The sequence below is a fragment of the Clytia hemisphaerica genome, unplaced genomic scaffold, assembly GCF_902728285.1.
Source record: "Clytia hemisphaerica strain Z4C2 unplaced genomic scaffold, Clytia hemisphaerica genome assembly, whole genome shotgun sequence".
Taxonomy (NCBI): domain Eukaryota; kingdom Metazoa; phylum Cnidaria; class Hydrozoa; order Leptothecata; family Clytiidae; genus Clytia; species Clytia hemisphaerica.
Window position 1 is genome coordinate 775,352 of NW_027104389.1, and position 16,186 is coordinate 791,537.

Sequence of the window (16,186 nt, forward strand, 5' to 3'; positions counted from 1 at the left end):
CTCCAATCAAAGATGGCAGATATTGTTTGGTCCAGGGTTATATAAAGGTCAGTGGCTGGGAGACTTGCAGATCGGTTTGAACGGAATCCACGTCCCATTGTAAAGTGCGCTAATTCAAAGTGGCGCAAAGTTCTGCAGTTTTTGGTGAACATTTACAAAATATCTTCACGAGAAAACAGAACATTAACTGAAAATTGGGGAAGAAAGAATTTGAGAGCTACGTTTCTCTCTTTCGGTCCCAGTTCGGTTTCAAGGAGCCAACGTCAAATAGTGTACATATCTATCAACCCTTAACAATGCGGTCGGTCTTTGAGGGGTCTGGGTAATACATTTACAAGGAAATGACGTCTAAATTCTTTGACTTATGAGAATGTCAATGCAATGAATTCAGACACTTTGACGTCATTCATTCCTGTCAAACTCGAACTCAGTCTTCTCCACTGACCTTTATATACCCTGGACCAAGCTTCTCAATCCAAGCCAAGCAAAATCTTTAGTCAGAGTTTTTTGAAAATTGGTACCCTAATGGCGGGACTACTCGATAGCGGTGTAAATGCATCGAGAGCGCTAGGTCTACTTTTCCTCAAATTCTTTTGATGATGTAGCGGCGTTAGACGTTAATTTTCAACATTGCAATGGCTTCTCCTCGGGTACCAATTCCAAAGAAACTCCAATCAAAGATAGTAGATATTGCTTGGTCTAGGGTTATATAAGGTCAGTGGTCTTCTCGCGCTTTAAGGGTTGATAGAAGTATAATGAACGAAACTTACCAGAAGATCTACTTCGCTTGATTGGAGGTTTGGCGGTGTGGAAGTACTTGAAGTGATATTCCAGCAAGTGTTGTTTACGGAACGATTTATTACAACCCGTCAAATTGCACGTGAACTCAGGTGTGGTTAAGTTGGGATCGCTCTTTCGCGAACGCATCTCTGCAAAGGAAGAAAGAAAAAAATGGCAGTTATAAGTCTTTCCAATTTATGTTATGTTTAATTCCCAAAGGAAAGTCCTCTTTGTCGCTGGGAAACTCATTTAATAATAACAATAATAATAAGACATATTTATAGTGGCCGGCCATGGAATAATTTTCAAACTTTTAGGCAGTTTGAAAATTGTCTCACCCAGGGGCCACTTTTGGGGAAGGGGACAAGAACGGTAAGAGTAACAAGAACAAGAACGAGAAAAAAGAACAGGATAAGAAATATAACAACACCGTTTGATTAGTCGAGGAAGTGCTTTTTAATTGAATTTCTGTGGCTAGAATTTGCCAAAAAAGTGACCCTTATACGATGCAGAATTCCAAAATTTCCTTAATACCCTTCTATTGCACCCTACAAACAGTGGACGATTTCCCAAACCTTTTTGCGTCTTCTTCAGTTTTATCTAAGAATATAAATCATTTCTTACGTTTTTCTGAATCTCTTCGCGTTCTCTGGAGGAAAAGAAAGAAAATCATCATAAATGAAAGCTAAAGACAGATATTTTAAAAAGCACAAAAAATTGAGGCATGGTAATTGACATTAAAAAATGAAGCTGAGAGAAATAAGCCAAATTTTGTATCGGATCGTTTTAGCATAATGAAAGTTACAAAAGTGACAGTTGGAAAGTGTATGATAAATTAAATACTAAATAGGTTGGAAAGCTTTCTTACCCTTGTTTCAATGACTTTAGGGGTTTTTGTTTGGTCCATTGAATTTCTGTTCGTCGTCCTCTTTTCGTTCGAATGTTTTGGTGCTGTTTGAAGAAAGAAGAAATCAGGGCGTCAATCGAAAGAAATCAGGGCGTCAATCAAAAGAAATCAGGGCGTCAATCGAAGGTTTAACTGGAAATAGTCACAACAGGCAAAAAGATTGCGACTACAATATTATAATTTGAAAAAAAACTCGAAATTCAAAATGACACTACAATTTAGCAGCGTTAACCCGTTATGATATTACTGCGAATGATGTCCGAAACATCGACCAATATGAAATCTTCATTAGGCAAATACCACGTAAGATTTCTCATGCTTTATTGCGACGGAGAAATTGGTTCGTTTTATAAGAGTCGAAACGTCAAAAATAAATGAAACGTCAAAAACAACAATGACCCTATATGTGGACGTTTTTTATTCTTAACATTACCAATACCCATTCGTTTGAGTTCCTATCATACCAAAACAACTGTTAAAGAAATCCATTCCGCTTAATCCATGGTTTTCAAAGCAAAAAAGATTGCGAAAACAAAGTGAATGAACTTTTGAACGTACCCCATCTACGAAAAGCTTATGTTACTTACTGATTGAAATTGGGCTTTCTTTCGGTGTTTTGGTTGTTGTGTCCGGTGTCTTCAGTGGAGATGGTAAAAGCGTTGGTTGAATAGTCAGTGGCCTGTGCGTGAAGTCTGATAAACATTGTGTTGGAAGTTTCGAGGATCTCGGTGGATAACTATGCTGCTTGGTCGGGCTTTGTTTTTGTTTAGAATGTATTCGATTTGTTGGACTTGTTTGTTGATGTTTTGATGTTGGTACAACGTGTTGGATGAGAAGGGAAGTTTGCTGCTGTTGTTGTTGGGAATGTTTTGTTGAAGATGGTTTTTGGTGATGTGAGAAATCTGTTGAATGTTGTTGTTGTTGGATTGAGTTGTCGAGGAGGTTGGATGGTGAAGAAGGAAGAGGAGTGGCTAAAGGTGGTGATTGGAGTTGCTCCAAGCTGAAAAGAAGAATGTGTTTAAACAAGATATATCTCCCATAATTAAAGTAAATAAGTATCTGATGACTGTCGGCTGAGAGTGAGGTTCTATTGACGCTAGTCCTTGGAGATCGAATGCTGAGGTGGAGCACCACGCCTCCTCTCAGCTACCAGTACTTTACCGCTTAGCTCAGAGTAACCGTTCTATGCAACTCATTCGCGGTGACCAGAGACGGAACCAATAACCTTTGGATTGTAAGGCGAATATTCTACGGACTGAGCTACCCAGTCAATTGTTACAATACCAGTAACAAGACTCGAAAGGACAAAATCTACTTCAGAAATTCCGAAATCGATTCATAGATATGTCGAAATGACCAATCGCTGACGCAAATCGTTGCTTAGAACAAACAAAGAACAAACTATATCTACAAAAAAAGAAGAAAATTTGATGTCAATCAACTTAGCTAAGAATCTATTTTTGCACTGTTTTGCAGGTACTAATAGTAGTTCAACCACAATTTTCAAGGCAAATTTCTTACTTCAGGAAAAAGAATAGTTGAAAGTCAATACCTTGCTAACAAAGTTGGTGCTCCTTCTATTAGTCTCGGTCGCTTGTTGTCGTGTCCTTGTGATTTCAACATTTCCATTTTCTTCTTATATTTTAACCGGCCTGTTATGAAGTCTAAGCTTTTTCGTTTAGGAGGTGTTTGGTTTGGTTTTGGTGGAGATTTGATTGATTGCAGGGCGATTCCTGTCAAATCTATCTCCTCTTTGCGATGTCTTTCGTACTCGAGCTCCATGTTCTGTTTCTGGATTTGAATAGTTTGCGCTTTCTTTTGTATCTTAGACGCCACTATTTGTGTTAGACTAGGAGCCAGCTTTCCTGCTTGAGAACTGCAGCTGTAAGTTGTTGATTTTGATGATAGTTTGCTTGGAGATTCTTTACGAAAAGATAATTTTGTAGTTAGTTTGCTCGGGGATTCTTTTGTTTCTAGCCTAGATGAAGGTGGTTCAACTGGCGAAATCTTGTTTTGTTTTGTTGAGAGAGAGGTAGAGATTGAGGCTCCCTGGCTGGAAGAGATCTGCTCGGACGGTGAAAGTTCTGTTAAATCGATAGTTGAATCTCGAAATTGATTACGTTTTGGTTTTGCTAGACTAGGAACTTGAGATTCAGGTTCTTTCTTTTTCTGAATGTTAGGTTGATTTGTTGACTGGGTCTGTACTTTAGATGCTGTTTGACATTTCTGGTCTGTATTTTGTACTGCTTCAGCTTCTTTCATGAGTCTTCTTTTCTCTTTCTCAGCTTTCCATTTCTGTTTGAAAAGTTCGTATTTTTGTTCGAAATTTTTAACGCTTCCTTTTTCTGTCGTTGATGATGCAGTAGCGACCAAAGAGCTTTTCTCACTTCGCTTTCTTGTTGTAGATGTTGTTGGAACAGTCACTGAGTCTGCTGCACCAGTTGGTTGCTTTAGTGTGTCTGTGTCAGATGATTTCTGAGAACCACTGGAACGTCTCTTAGATTCACCTTTCCTCTGACTTTCCACACCTCTGATAATCTCTATATCCGCATGTTTATCGTCTATATAAGTGATCTCAACTTTATCTTTCGAATATCGAGATTCTGTACCTTGTGAAAGATGTTCTACCGTTGGATTGGAAATGGTTGTAGATTGCGAAAGCTTAACAATGTCTTCCTTGTCGTCTACTTTAGATGAAAGACTTGCAGTGATCATATCTGAATCGCTCACTCTTGATTGCTCTTGAGGATTCCCTTTACTCTTTTTGAGAACTTCATCGTCAGTTTTGGAAGATGTACGTCTCTCGGAGCGTTTTGGTTCTTCATTGCTTTTGAAGACGTTCACCGACTTTTCTTCAGTCTCTTTCCCGACGGTCGTTGCTTTTTGTTCTTTGTCTTTACGGCTGTTGACTTTTAATTCGAAAGTGATTGTATCATCTCCGAACGACTTCGTAGATCTCTTACGTATCGATCGTCGGACGGCCGGTTCGTCTCTCTTGACGGCAGCCGAACTTGTTGTAGAACTATCTGAAGGTTTTCTCAAAGGAGTAACGACATCTTTTTCTTCACCACTCTCCGGTTGAGAGGCAAGGTTTTCGTTTTTTGGACTCGAAATTTGTTTTAGTGTATTCTCGGAGGTTTGGGGAAGAGTTGAAATCAAGTTATCAGAATCCGGTGAAGTCTCAGTGTCATTTTTCCTAGTCGAATGATTTATTGTTTGTAGAACAGTCTCTTTCTTTTGTAAAGTTTCTCCTTGGGATTTTCCAGACGGTGCAGTAGTTGTGTCTTGGACAAACTGAGATGTCTTATCTCTCGTGGAAGCCCATTGTTTCAATGGAAGGTCTTCATTCATACCCTTCTCTTTAAGAAGGTTTTGATCCAACATTGAGCTACTTTCTGTCAACACTTTTGATGCGAGGACTTCTTCTACTGAAAGTTTCTCAGGGCTTATCAAACCTAACGGATCGGCCGGCACTCCTTCAGGTTGAGAGATTATTGCCCGAGGTAGAGATTCTCTTTCCTCAGACTTCGAATCGAGTGATTGATGAGGAGTCTCTGATGGATTTGCGTTTGATTGTTCGATGTTGTGTTCAGGAAGGAGAATTGGTTCTTCTGATAAAAGTTCTGTAGCTTCATCGACAGTATCAGCGTCCTGTAACCAACAAAAAGAGCAGTAGATGATTTAAAAGAGGAATAGATGAAGTCACAGGATATCATTTCCCTTTACATACTAGTGTGACACATAAAAGAATGTTCAGTTTTGAAGTCAGCCATATTATTTTCTATATTACATTTTTCGAGAACGTTCGAATTTCAAAATATTTGAGCCGCGCTATTGACTAAAGGTCTTGTTAGACGGTAACATTTTTGTGTAACATTTGCTAACATTTCTAAAAATAGAAAATTTCAAAAATGTGCTCAAGAAATGTTAACATATGTTACACGCAAACATTTTGTGTGTAACATTTGATTTTTTTTATTAAAAAAGAGAGAAAAAGAGAGAAAAAGAGAGAAAAATCGGCGAAAAAACACGTGCGCACTTGAAGTATCCTTTTAAATTCCCTTTAAATGGCGGCATCCTTTGATTCAAAATGTTAACCATCGAGAGCAAATCATTTTTTTTTTGATTTGCTATCTGCGCGTAACATTCGTTAACATTTGAATGTTTCTGAATGTTAATCGATGTTACACAGTAACATTTTGTACAACATTTGCTATTTTTAGAAAATGTTACACAAAAATGTTACCGAATGTTATCGTCTAACAAGACCTTAAGAGAATAATATATCAATATAATGATAATAATATGTCACAGATACTGGTGAAGGTGTAATATTCCGATTTCTTAAGAACTTTGAATTCGGTGTTACAGTGTTGTCGGTTTTGGTCAGTTTTTCTTGCTTTGGTGTTGTTTTGACGGATTGTCCCTTGGCATTCCTGATTCTCAAAGATTTCGTTGGCAATGTGGGTGAATCCTTTGGTTGTTCAATTTTTGTCTTTTTGACATCTTTTGGTTCTTTGACGGTTTTGGGTGTATTTGATTTTAAAGTATCCTTTCCATGTCGAGGTGTCTTTACAGCTTTGGACATGTTGTCTGGTGGTCTTGTTATGGAGGATGGCGATGGTTGATTGTTGGATTTTCTGTAAAAAAAAAAGGAAATCGTAAGAATAAAGGTATATACAGTATATGGCCCCCAAAACGGAGACGGCCCCCAAAACGGAGACGGCCCCCAAAACGGAGGTTTTCATTGAAATGAAGATTCTGACTTGTAGATTTATCAGAATTAAACGATTTTTGTTTATTTTGAAAGAATGATGGTTATACTTAAAAATGAGTATGTTTTTGCTGGTTTGAGACAGATTCAAAATAACATATTTGCGTCTAAAGGAAATATTTTAGCACCAAAATTAGATAAAAATTGCATATAACTCACTCTAGCTCCTTGGATATTGAAAATAAGTTATGAAAACGGGGTATAGGTAACTTGCTACACCTAATGCCGTTCAGAAAATGCAAATACATCTGTGACTTTAGAGGCTGGGTAAAAGATATAGCATCTTGAAGGTCAACCAGTATTTTGGAGCCCTAGAATCAGCATTGACAAAACCGAAAATTCTAAATATGAGAAAAAGCAAAAAATCTTGGAATTCTACTCCTACCACCTTGAGTTAATAGTTTATAACAAAAAATTAACATTATATATAAGATTTTTCGTTGAATCAGCAAAAACGGCAAATTCTGTCATTTTTTTGCAAAATATAGGAGAAAAATATCTTTAAAGCTTAATATTTTCAGTTTCAGTTAAGCTTTTTTTCTAAAATTTTCACAGCTTATTCCATACATAAATGGAACTATTTTCAAAAGAGATTTGTTTTCAAAAACTTGATTAAGACGTTGTTAAATCAAAATTGTCATTTTGAAAATTTCTAAATTTTCAGTTTGGACTTTGCAATATCGAAAATCTTGAAATATTTCATAAAAATCATAAATTTTACATCCATCGGGTCGTAAATTTAAGGGAAAACACAAATATGTTCATAGTTTTTCCCCCTATTACCACTGGGCTTAATAATTTGATTTTAACTACACCTCCATTTTGGGGGCCCCAAACCTGCATTTTGACAACCAGGGATATACTGTAAAAATTTTATCAAATAAATTTATGCCCAAAACCCTCTAAATCATATTTCAAAACTATGGCAGTCTGTGCCACTAACCCGATCGGGAAGATTCTTCCGAAATGGGAAGAAACTTCCCGAACAGGAAGAACTTAGGCGAATTTTTTCTTCCTGATTGGGAAGATTCTTCCTCTTTGGGAAGATAAAAAATGACTGAATCTTCGGCGAAACTGTACGATGACCGGCGAAAGTTGAAACATTTTGGAGCTGATAAAGCATCAAATTTTAAGATTTTTCACCGAAAGAAAAATAAACTTTACCGTGGAAATTTGGTTTAATTTTGAAAAAACTGCGTTAACTTCCCAAACGGGAAGTTTCAACCCGATCGAAAAGTCCTAGGTAAGTAAAATAGCGGGAAGATCTTCCCGTTCGGGAGTCAAGTTAATTTCCCGTTCGGGAAGCTTCTTCCCATTTCGGAAGAATCTTCCCATTTTGGAAGAATCTTCCCGATCGAGTTAGTGGCACAGACTGTATGGTCAAAATTTTGTATTCATATCTTAAAGATATCTCGAGAAATCGCTAAAATTTCAAACCTCCGTTTTGGGGGCCATTAGAAAAAAGCTACCTATCTTTAAGCGATTGAAAAATATTGTTGAAATTGAAAATTTTGAAAAAGAACTTCCAGGAAATAAAGTAGAGATGTTAAAGGTTTTCATGCAGCAAAAATTTTTGTAAAATCTCTTTTCCTCTAGATTTGAGAGAAACTTCAAATTTGATCGCCGTTTTGGGGGCCACATACTGCATACTCTTTCTAATTCGATCTTCAAAGGACTTCAATTTTCTTTGAATTATTGAAAAGTTGGCGTTGTGCTGAGAAGAGTCTGTTAAAAGACTTTAAAGTACCTTTCATTGATATCCTTGCTTCTTCTTCTCTTTCCACGAACCTCTGTCACATAATCAGACATTGCTGCAGGAAGTTTTCGTTTCTCCCGCCCACGACCACCACCCGATGAGGAGGGTGTTTCTTTGAGTAATTGCAATGATTGTGTATTCTCACTGGTGCTTTTCTCATCCTTCGATTTTGGAGGCGAAAGGATGAACCTCCTGGCAGCAATACTTTCGAACTGTCGATACATTTTCTGTAGAATGAAACAACAAAAATATAACATACCAAATCAAAATTTCGTCCCCAGTGGTAAAAATACAATTTCAGCCCACTGGGAAATAGACTTGGATTTCATCCCAATTAGAAATTTAGTGAAAAATATTGCTCTTTAGTGTGTGTATATGATAAGACTAGAAGGTCGTAAGTAAGTCTAATCTCGAGAATTTCAATTTAATTCTGGCGCAATTCTTTACGGATAGGGATGATAAAAAGGTCGGAATTACTGATTAAGACTAAACTCCTTTGCTTTACAACCAGAGAACAAAGATTTTTTCTTTAATAAATGATTCTGACCTTTCCATTATTCCTGTCACTAAAGAAGGGTGAGAATTTAGATTTCGGTTGTCGACATTAACCAAACTAACTGCCCTCCACTGCAAAAACGCTCTCACATTGAAAAGGGTTTTAGCGGGAAATTGGCTTTCTTTATTTTAAATACAACTTGAGAATGCTGTGCGTCAAAAAATAATTTTTCATGTAAATTGTGTCTTTCAATTCGAACCTCTTTAGCTTGAACATGTTTTCTAGTCCCTTCAGTTAACAATGCCTTATAGAATATGTCTCCATAACTCGAACAAATTCGCTTTCCCCGTGTGCGTCCGAGTTATGGACACTCCATGCATAAGCAGTTTAATGAAGTAACAATCATGTTTTCCGAGAAACTTTCACCTGTTCACAAGTATACAGAACATAGTGGCCCAATCTCAGATATTGTTTATGTAGCAAGTTTTGTAGTCAACTAGGATGTTCTTTATTCCACGTTGGTATTGGAAACTTGCAATTATATGAAATTCTGAGCTTTTATCCAGAACCCCTTGGAAACATCCGGCAGCCACAACCGACTGTTTGTTTTAGAATTCAACTCCAATGACAAACATCTGATGTTTTCCGGGTGGCTCTGTTACCGCTGATTGGGGGCGATGGCGGAAACATACTTTAGCACCTGTCTCCTATTTGTTGTTTGTCGAAACTTGTTTTCTATCCAACAAGCTGACCTGATAATCAAAACTACATAGAAAGTGAAGTCTTTTGATTGAACAGACCTATACGGTCACTGACTGGTATTATTAAACATCTGTGCATCCTATTACAACACAAAGATTATTGTAAACAAGTACAATATTTCAAGCATAATGTTAGGGTTCAGTTAAGTATCAATATAGTAATTTTCCTGTTTTTGAAGGTAATAGAGAAGATTAAAAGCGAAAAAAAAGAAATTCCTGAGCTTCCCTGAATTTTCCTGAAGAAACTTATACCTTCCATTCCCAGTCTTTTTCTAGAATGGACTAAAATGGAAGTTGCACAATAACGAACAAAAAAGTAAAGTCTACTGTTTTCTAAAATATTTCGTTCTCTTTCAGAACTTCATCAGATTGTTATAAGGAACTTCAGTTCAACAGTCTACATGATGAAGTTCTGAAAGATGACTGAAGCCATATTCACATGCTACTGTTCCGTCTCGCTCCGGTATGATTTTCGTTACGGATCGAATGTGTTCATATTGGTTTCGAAACGTTTTGGAGCAATAAAACGGAGCAGTTCCGTTCCGATGAAAAAAGTAGATCGAAGCCGTTTCGATCTGTTTTGCTTTGTAACGTCTTCTTTTTTAGCGTTTCGAATTTTGATGTTAACACTTGTTTGGGAACCGTTTCGCTTCGTTTCGGAACGGAACCGTGACCTGAGTATGGTCTAAATATCGTAGAATATAGATTTGATTTTTTTTTCTGCTCGTTAGAATGGAATACTGTATGGTCAATTACATACCTCTGTATCTGGTTTCAATGAATTTTTGCTGATCTGCTTCTTGAACCCGTCGAAAAATGTTATCTCAACACTTGCTAAAAGAATAAAGAATAAGGTTGGGTCACATTGAAAATATACCTTTATCAAAGATAAAAAGGTTGGACATAAGAGCCGTAAGACAAAGATTTTCGCTGACTGATTTTTCACCAGTATACAAAACAGATCATGTATTATTTATTAGTATAAATAAATCAGCAGCAAATATTAATAAGCCTTGTAGCCAAATCTGACAGGAAGTCTTTTCAGGTTGTTTTAGTTTTGCAACTTTCTCTACACTACTGAAATACACTGCAAAGGAAGGACAACAAAGCAAGGCTCGAAATAACGATTTCAAGTGGGTCGGACAAAAATGTCCAATCAGAGTTGCTTTGGCTTGAAAATTATCATTTTCAGGTCGGACATGAAGCTATTTGGGTCGGACAATGCTCAATGTCTGACTATTATTTCGAGCCTGCAAAGTAAGAAAGTTCACAAAGGGTGTACAAGACTAAAATACTAACTTTCATTGGTAAGTTTAGAAATGGTAGCAGGATAGATTTTCCCAGCTGGACCCCATTTTGCAATAACACGATCACCTAAACGCCATTCCTATGAAGAAAAAGAGAAATGAGAGAAAATTAATCCAGTACTTAAATATTTTTGTCACTATTGACACGAAGTCTCATCAAGAGAAAGCCTTTCAGCGAAGCCACTTTTACTCTCGGGTACCTAATAGCCGGGGGGATTGTAATGAGTGGGGGGGGGGTTGGAATAAGCAGGCGGGGTTGGAAAAAATCTCAAAACTTAATAAGCGGGGGGTTTAGAATAAAAATGTCCTGGGTGGAAAATTTTTTTAAAAGGAGGCTAATAAAGCTGAATTAGGACAAAGAGGGAACTTTCAAAAACATTTTCCCAAAAATTAATAAGCGGGGGGGGGGAATGTCCTGGGTGGAAAATTTTTGAAAAATTAATTAGCAGGGGGACGGCTATTAGGTACCCAAGAGTACTTACCTTTTTTTAATTAGGAAGAATTTCATAAGATCACACAACTGTTTGGCCAAAATTAAAGTAATTTATCTTGACAAAATGGAGTAAAGTTTTCTTCTCAGAATGATAAATTGCATTGTTATTCTATTTTTGATCAGGGTTGTTTATCACTAAAATAAATTGTTTGTATCTTTTCAGGTTGGTAAACTTTGAAAAACTAAGAAATATGAAACTCAAAGGCCAATTTTACGGACTTGTTTAACTCTAAGAGCAGAGCCTGTAGCTTATAGATCGTTTAAAAAAATTGAGAGACAATTCGATTGCTTTATTTTCAAGAGATAATGTACCTTTTCTTTTTTACTTTTATCAGGTACAGGAACTCGAATGCGAGGACTGCTAGCGGGTAGCCATACATCAAAACGTGATCCCCACCCATCAAAATGGACAAGCAACTCTCTTTGCTTTGCATTTATTTTGACTACTCTCGCACCATACCTAAAAATCACAAGAAAGAACTTATAAGATCAATCAACATAACTAATATACAGTGTTGCAACTAGGTTTTGTGAATATGGACGGAAACCTTTAGATGGTCATTTGAACCAAAAACCCTGGCAAGACGGAAATGATATATTTGTATCTCAACTGGACGGATATCCGTCTACAGACGGAAAAGTTGCAACACTGTATATAAGAGCAGTTTTAAAAGAAGGGACATCGACAACCATTGCAACATTCTGTTGAAGAATAACAATTTTATGCAAAATAAAAAAGAAAACTGTAAAACCAATAGATATCAAGTTTAAATAGCTCAGCATAAAGGAAAACACCACAATCACAAAAATGCAAACACTCAAAATACCCAAAAATATACATCAATGTAATCATATTTACAAAATATCTTGAACTTACCAATCTCCATGTGAATCTTTAGCTTCGAATTTAGACCCGATAGCAAAAGAATGTTTTCCACTTCTTAAACTTGGAGCTAGTTCAGCTGCTTTTGGTTTCTGCTTGCCATTCCCTCCCATGATTTTTAAAATGTATAAATATTAGACCATGGCTTGTATTTTCTTTACCTTTAAAATTTAATATAAAGATTTTATAATACTGTTGGAGATTTGATAGTTCAAAGAAAAGTTATAGCATAAGTAGAAAAAAAGCGACCTAAAAGCGACCTAAAAGGTCGAGCAGCAATTGGTACCTGATTTTTTACTGTGGCTAGGGGGGACTAACCATGTTAGGGGTCACCTAATTTTTCCAGATGGACCTGGGGGCTAGATTCTATGTTTGGTGATTGAATTATAAGCAGCCTACCAGACCATAGGTTGGCACTTTCTTATCTTATATTTTAATCTAAGCAATGCTCAAAAACTGACAATTTGGTATCTAATATATTATCTGCAGTGCCGTAGCAACTGGGGGGGGGGGCTATGCCCCTAATAATTAAAAAAAAATGGTTATTTTGAAAAATGCAAAGTTTTTTTTTTTTAATTTGTCATAATTGTCTTATAAGTGCATGTTTTGAGTGCATTCTCAAGCAATCTAGAGCTCAAATTTTCAAAATTTTCACTAAATTTCAGCCCCCCTAATATGAAAATGCTTCCTACGGCACTGATCTGCAAAAATTCTTTAATCCTGTTGCATTTACTTAGATAAAAAATCTGTCTGGCTAGGGATCTGCACCCTGACTTACAAAACCTTGATAATCTAGTATGAACCTTCAGTAGTTACCTTATCTTGTCACTAAACTTCAGCCCCCCTAATATGAAAATGCTTCCTACGGCACTGATCTGCAAAAATTCTTTAATCCTGTTGCATTTACTTAGATAAAAAATCTGTCTGGCTAGGGATCTGCACCCTGACTTACAAAACCTTGATAATCTAGTATGAACCTTCAGTAGTTACCTTATCTCTTATTTCTTAGGGCATTTATTCTATTTAGCAATAAACTAAACTAACTGTTGTATATATTTGTTTGAATGTTTGAAAAGGATTTTCGAAAAAATTTGACATGTCATTGGCTTAGGGCGCTTAGGGGTCACCTAAAATATTTGGCAACCAGGGGTTACCTAAATCTTAGGGGTCACCTGAATTCTTAGGGGGCACCTAAAACCTGCTGCCAAGCCATGAAAAAAGAAATTTTGGCGGGAAATTATTTTGGCGGATTCTGGCCAAATCTGCCAAATTTTCTCTCCGCTAAAATTCATTCCTTTAAGGTAGATAGCTTTAATAAGTGGGTTAACAGATGTACTGAAACAGAGTAGACTAAAAATGTTGAATAATGTACAAAATGTGAAACATATCTTTTGAGTAAATCGAGATACAAACCTAAAATTTGGGCTGAATGTATTTTACTAAATCCTCTTTCATGTGCTAAAATGGTGCAGAGTTAAATTTAAGGAAAAGCAGTTTTGCACTACAAAATGCCAGTGGTGGGTACCGCAGAATGCCAGTTATTTTGACTGCTTTCTTGAAAAATCTATTGCTTAAAAAGCAATTTTGATTTTTTTTCGCGTTTGCCTGTTTGTCTAAGTTGCTTGTATAGAAAGTATGAAAATTTATTTTAGTCATAGCCCAAACCAAGTCATAGTAAGTTTAAGGTTATTTAAATTTAACTAAGAATTGGGATTAAGTCAAATGTCTGTAAATGTACTTATTATCTTGCACTTCAGTTATGTTTTATTTTTCAGCTAGATAAAAAGCAATAAAGAACAGTTCCAACATTAGTAGAAGAGTATTGACAGCATGAGTTAGTACACCCAATGGCAAATTTGCATTGCGTATAAAACCTAAAACTCCCCCAACGCCAGCTACATTAAAAAGGCGGTTGACAAACCCGAATAATGCAGCAGAGGCACAAGTTGCCCAAAAACGAATGAGAATAAGGGAGGAACAACTAAAAGATGCTGTTAACTGGTGCAAAGAACACAACTACCGTGGATATTCAGCAATTAAATCAAAAATTTTTCCCCTTGTGAAAGACCGTCGTACAATTGACAAAGGGCTAGATGGCAAAATCTTAACGGGGGAAGAGAAAAATTACTGTAGCATATTAATGCCATCAGAGGAAGAAATGCTTGTTGAATATGTGAAGAATAGGAACAGGGCCTATCAAGGAGTTAATAGAGCATCACTAACGGAATTAATCATCGAAATCTTGAAGATCCGAGATCATTTGAACAAAAAAGTCAAGGGTGGAAGAAAATTCAAGGCATTATCAAAACCTGCGAAAGATGCAATTGATAAAGGAAGGTAATATTAAATGGGAATTTCTCAGCCTTCCAACTAAAGAGGATAAATTAATTGGAAAATGGTTCGCAGTATGCTACAAGGGCAAAAACGGTGAAGCTCTATATATTTCCAAAGTTTTGGCTCGTTTCCTTTTCGACAAAGATGGGCAAGTTGATAAAATTAGGATGAGGTCATTAAAGACAAAAATAGGATCTGGTACAATCCTGGAGGGCATACCAGCCCACCTCCCACCTGATGATGAAGATTATGATTTGGAAGACATTATTGCTGGTCCCCTAGCAGTCAATCCACTTAAAGGATCTTAGAAATTTGATGTGCCAAAATATGACCAAGTCAAACGTGTATTTTTAATGGTCAAAAACAAGGACAGAAAAAAAATGTGATTTGACTGTATTTCAATCGATCTTCATGTATATATTATTTTCATTTTTTAAAATATTCTTGTGTTATTGCAATTGATTCAATAAGTCAATAAGAGAGGTTTAGAGTTGTTGAAATTAAATAAAAACTTTTTCTTTGACCAAATATTCTTTGTGTACCGCAAAATGCTAGTCTACAATATCATCTAAAAGTGGTATAATATTTTTTTTACAGCTTCCCTTAAGAAAAAATTAAATGTGCAGCAACTGTGCAGACAATGTGCAAGTGAGCAATCTAGTGTGCAAGTAAATATTTAAGTGTGCAAGTAAATATTTAACTGTGCAAAAAGAATGCACACTTCAGACATTTGTATTTAAGTGTGCAATTTTAGTGTGCAAAAAAAGTTAAATGTGCAACTTTACTGTGCGTAAAGAGTTGAATGTGCAATTTTACTGTGCACAAAATCAGGTGTGCAATTTTACTGTGCACAACATCAGGTGTGCATTTTTAGTGTGCACATAAAAAAATTAATGTGCAATTTCTCTAGTGTGCACAAATTTTTCAAACTGAAGTGTGCATTTTTTATGTGCACAAATAAAGACTTAGAAAATTTTCCAAAAGAGCCACAAATTGTCTCTCTGTATAAGCAAAATTCTGTCCTAAATGTTTTTTTTTTCTAGAAACTCTATTTGGTAGGTCAGTCTGTAGTGCAATAAATAAACCTATCATCATCTTATGGTTGCTTTGTGACACGTTAAAAAACTTTGAAAATGTCAAACTTCAACGTTACCAAAGAGCTCCACAAACAATAACCTTCCAAAACGACCAACCATTTTGTATTCTACTTTGATTTCCGATTTTAGAAGTTATGCGCGCGCAGAAAGTTTTCTGATGGCGTATTGGCGGCCGCCCACAGTGCGCCTTTTTTTATGTCGATGTCTTCAGTCGGGTTCAGCTGCCGTGAAGCGTAAAAATTGAAAAAAATCGAGAAACACTCACTGAAAACCGGGATTTTTCATCTGGTTTCTTGGCGAGTTCCACAAACGAAACCTTTCAAGAGTCCAGAAGCAAATTCGATTTTCCCTACTGCAAGAGCCTCAAACGTTTAAAGTGACGTCAAAGAATCTAATGTTCGGAGCCCATGGCGTTCTAAATCTAAGCCCAAAACCTAAGTTATAAACATTCGAAAAAGTCGCAAAGTGAAATAGACGTTAATTGCAGAAAAAACGCAGGCGACATCTAGCATAGGCTACGAAACAACGTTTACCGCATGAACTAATAGTAACGATTTTAAGCGATTTAAGCATGGTATGTTTGTGCCGTGAGGGACGA

General features: G+C 36.5%; 1 protein-coding gene across 1 annotated transcript in view; it reads right to left on the reverse strand.

Moving 5' to 3' along the window:
- Positions 1–12,318, reverse strand: part of LOC136819637 (serine-rich adhesin for platelets-like) — a 28,645-nt gene extending 16,327 nt beyond the window's left edge. Inside the window, exons 1-11 of the mRNA XM_067075876.1 lie at positions 12,152–12,318; positions 11,587–11,734; positions 10,774–10,861; positions 10,235–10,308; positions 8,209–8,444; positions 6,057–6,327; positions 3,240–5,338; positions 2,275–2,687; positions 1,649–1,731; positions 1,405–1,429; positions 771–929 (exon numbers count right to left, since the gene is read on the reverse strand). Coding sequence (XP_066931977.1) covers positions 771–929; positions 1,405–1,429; positions 1,649–1,731; positions 2,275–2,687; positions 3,240–5,338; positions 6,057–6,327; positions 8,209–8,444; positions 10,235–10,308; positions 10,774–10,861; positions 11,587–11,734; positions 12,152–12,270 — 3,715 coding nt within the window. The 5' untranslated portion in view covers positions 12,271–12,318. The remainder of the gene's footprint in view (positions 1–770; positions 930–1,404; positions 1,430–1,648; positions 1,732–2,274; positions 2,688–3,239; positions 5,339–6,056; positions 6,328–8,208; positions 8,445–10,234; positions 10,309–10,773; positions 10,862–11,586; positions 11,735–12,151) is intronic.
- Positions 12,319–16,186: the final 3,868 nt, after the last annotated feature.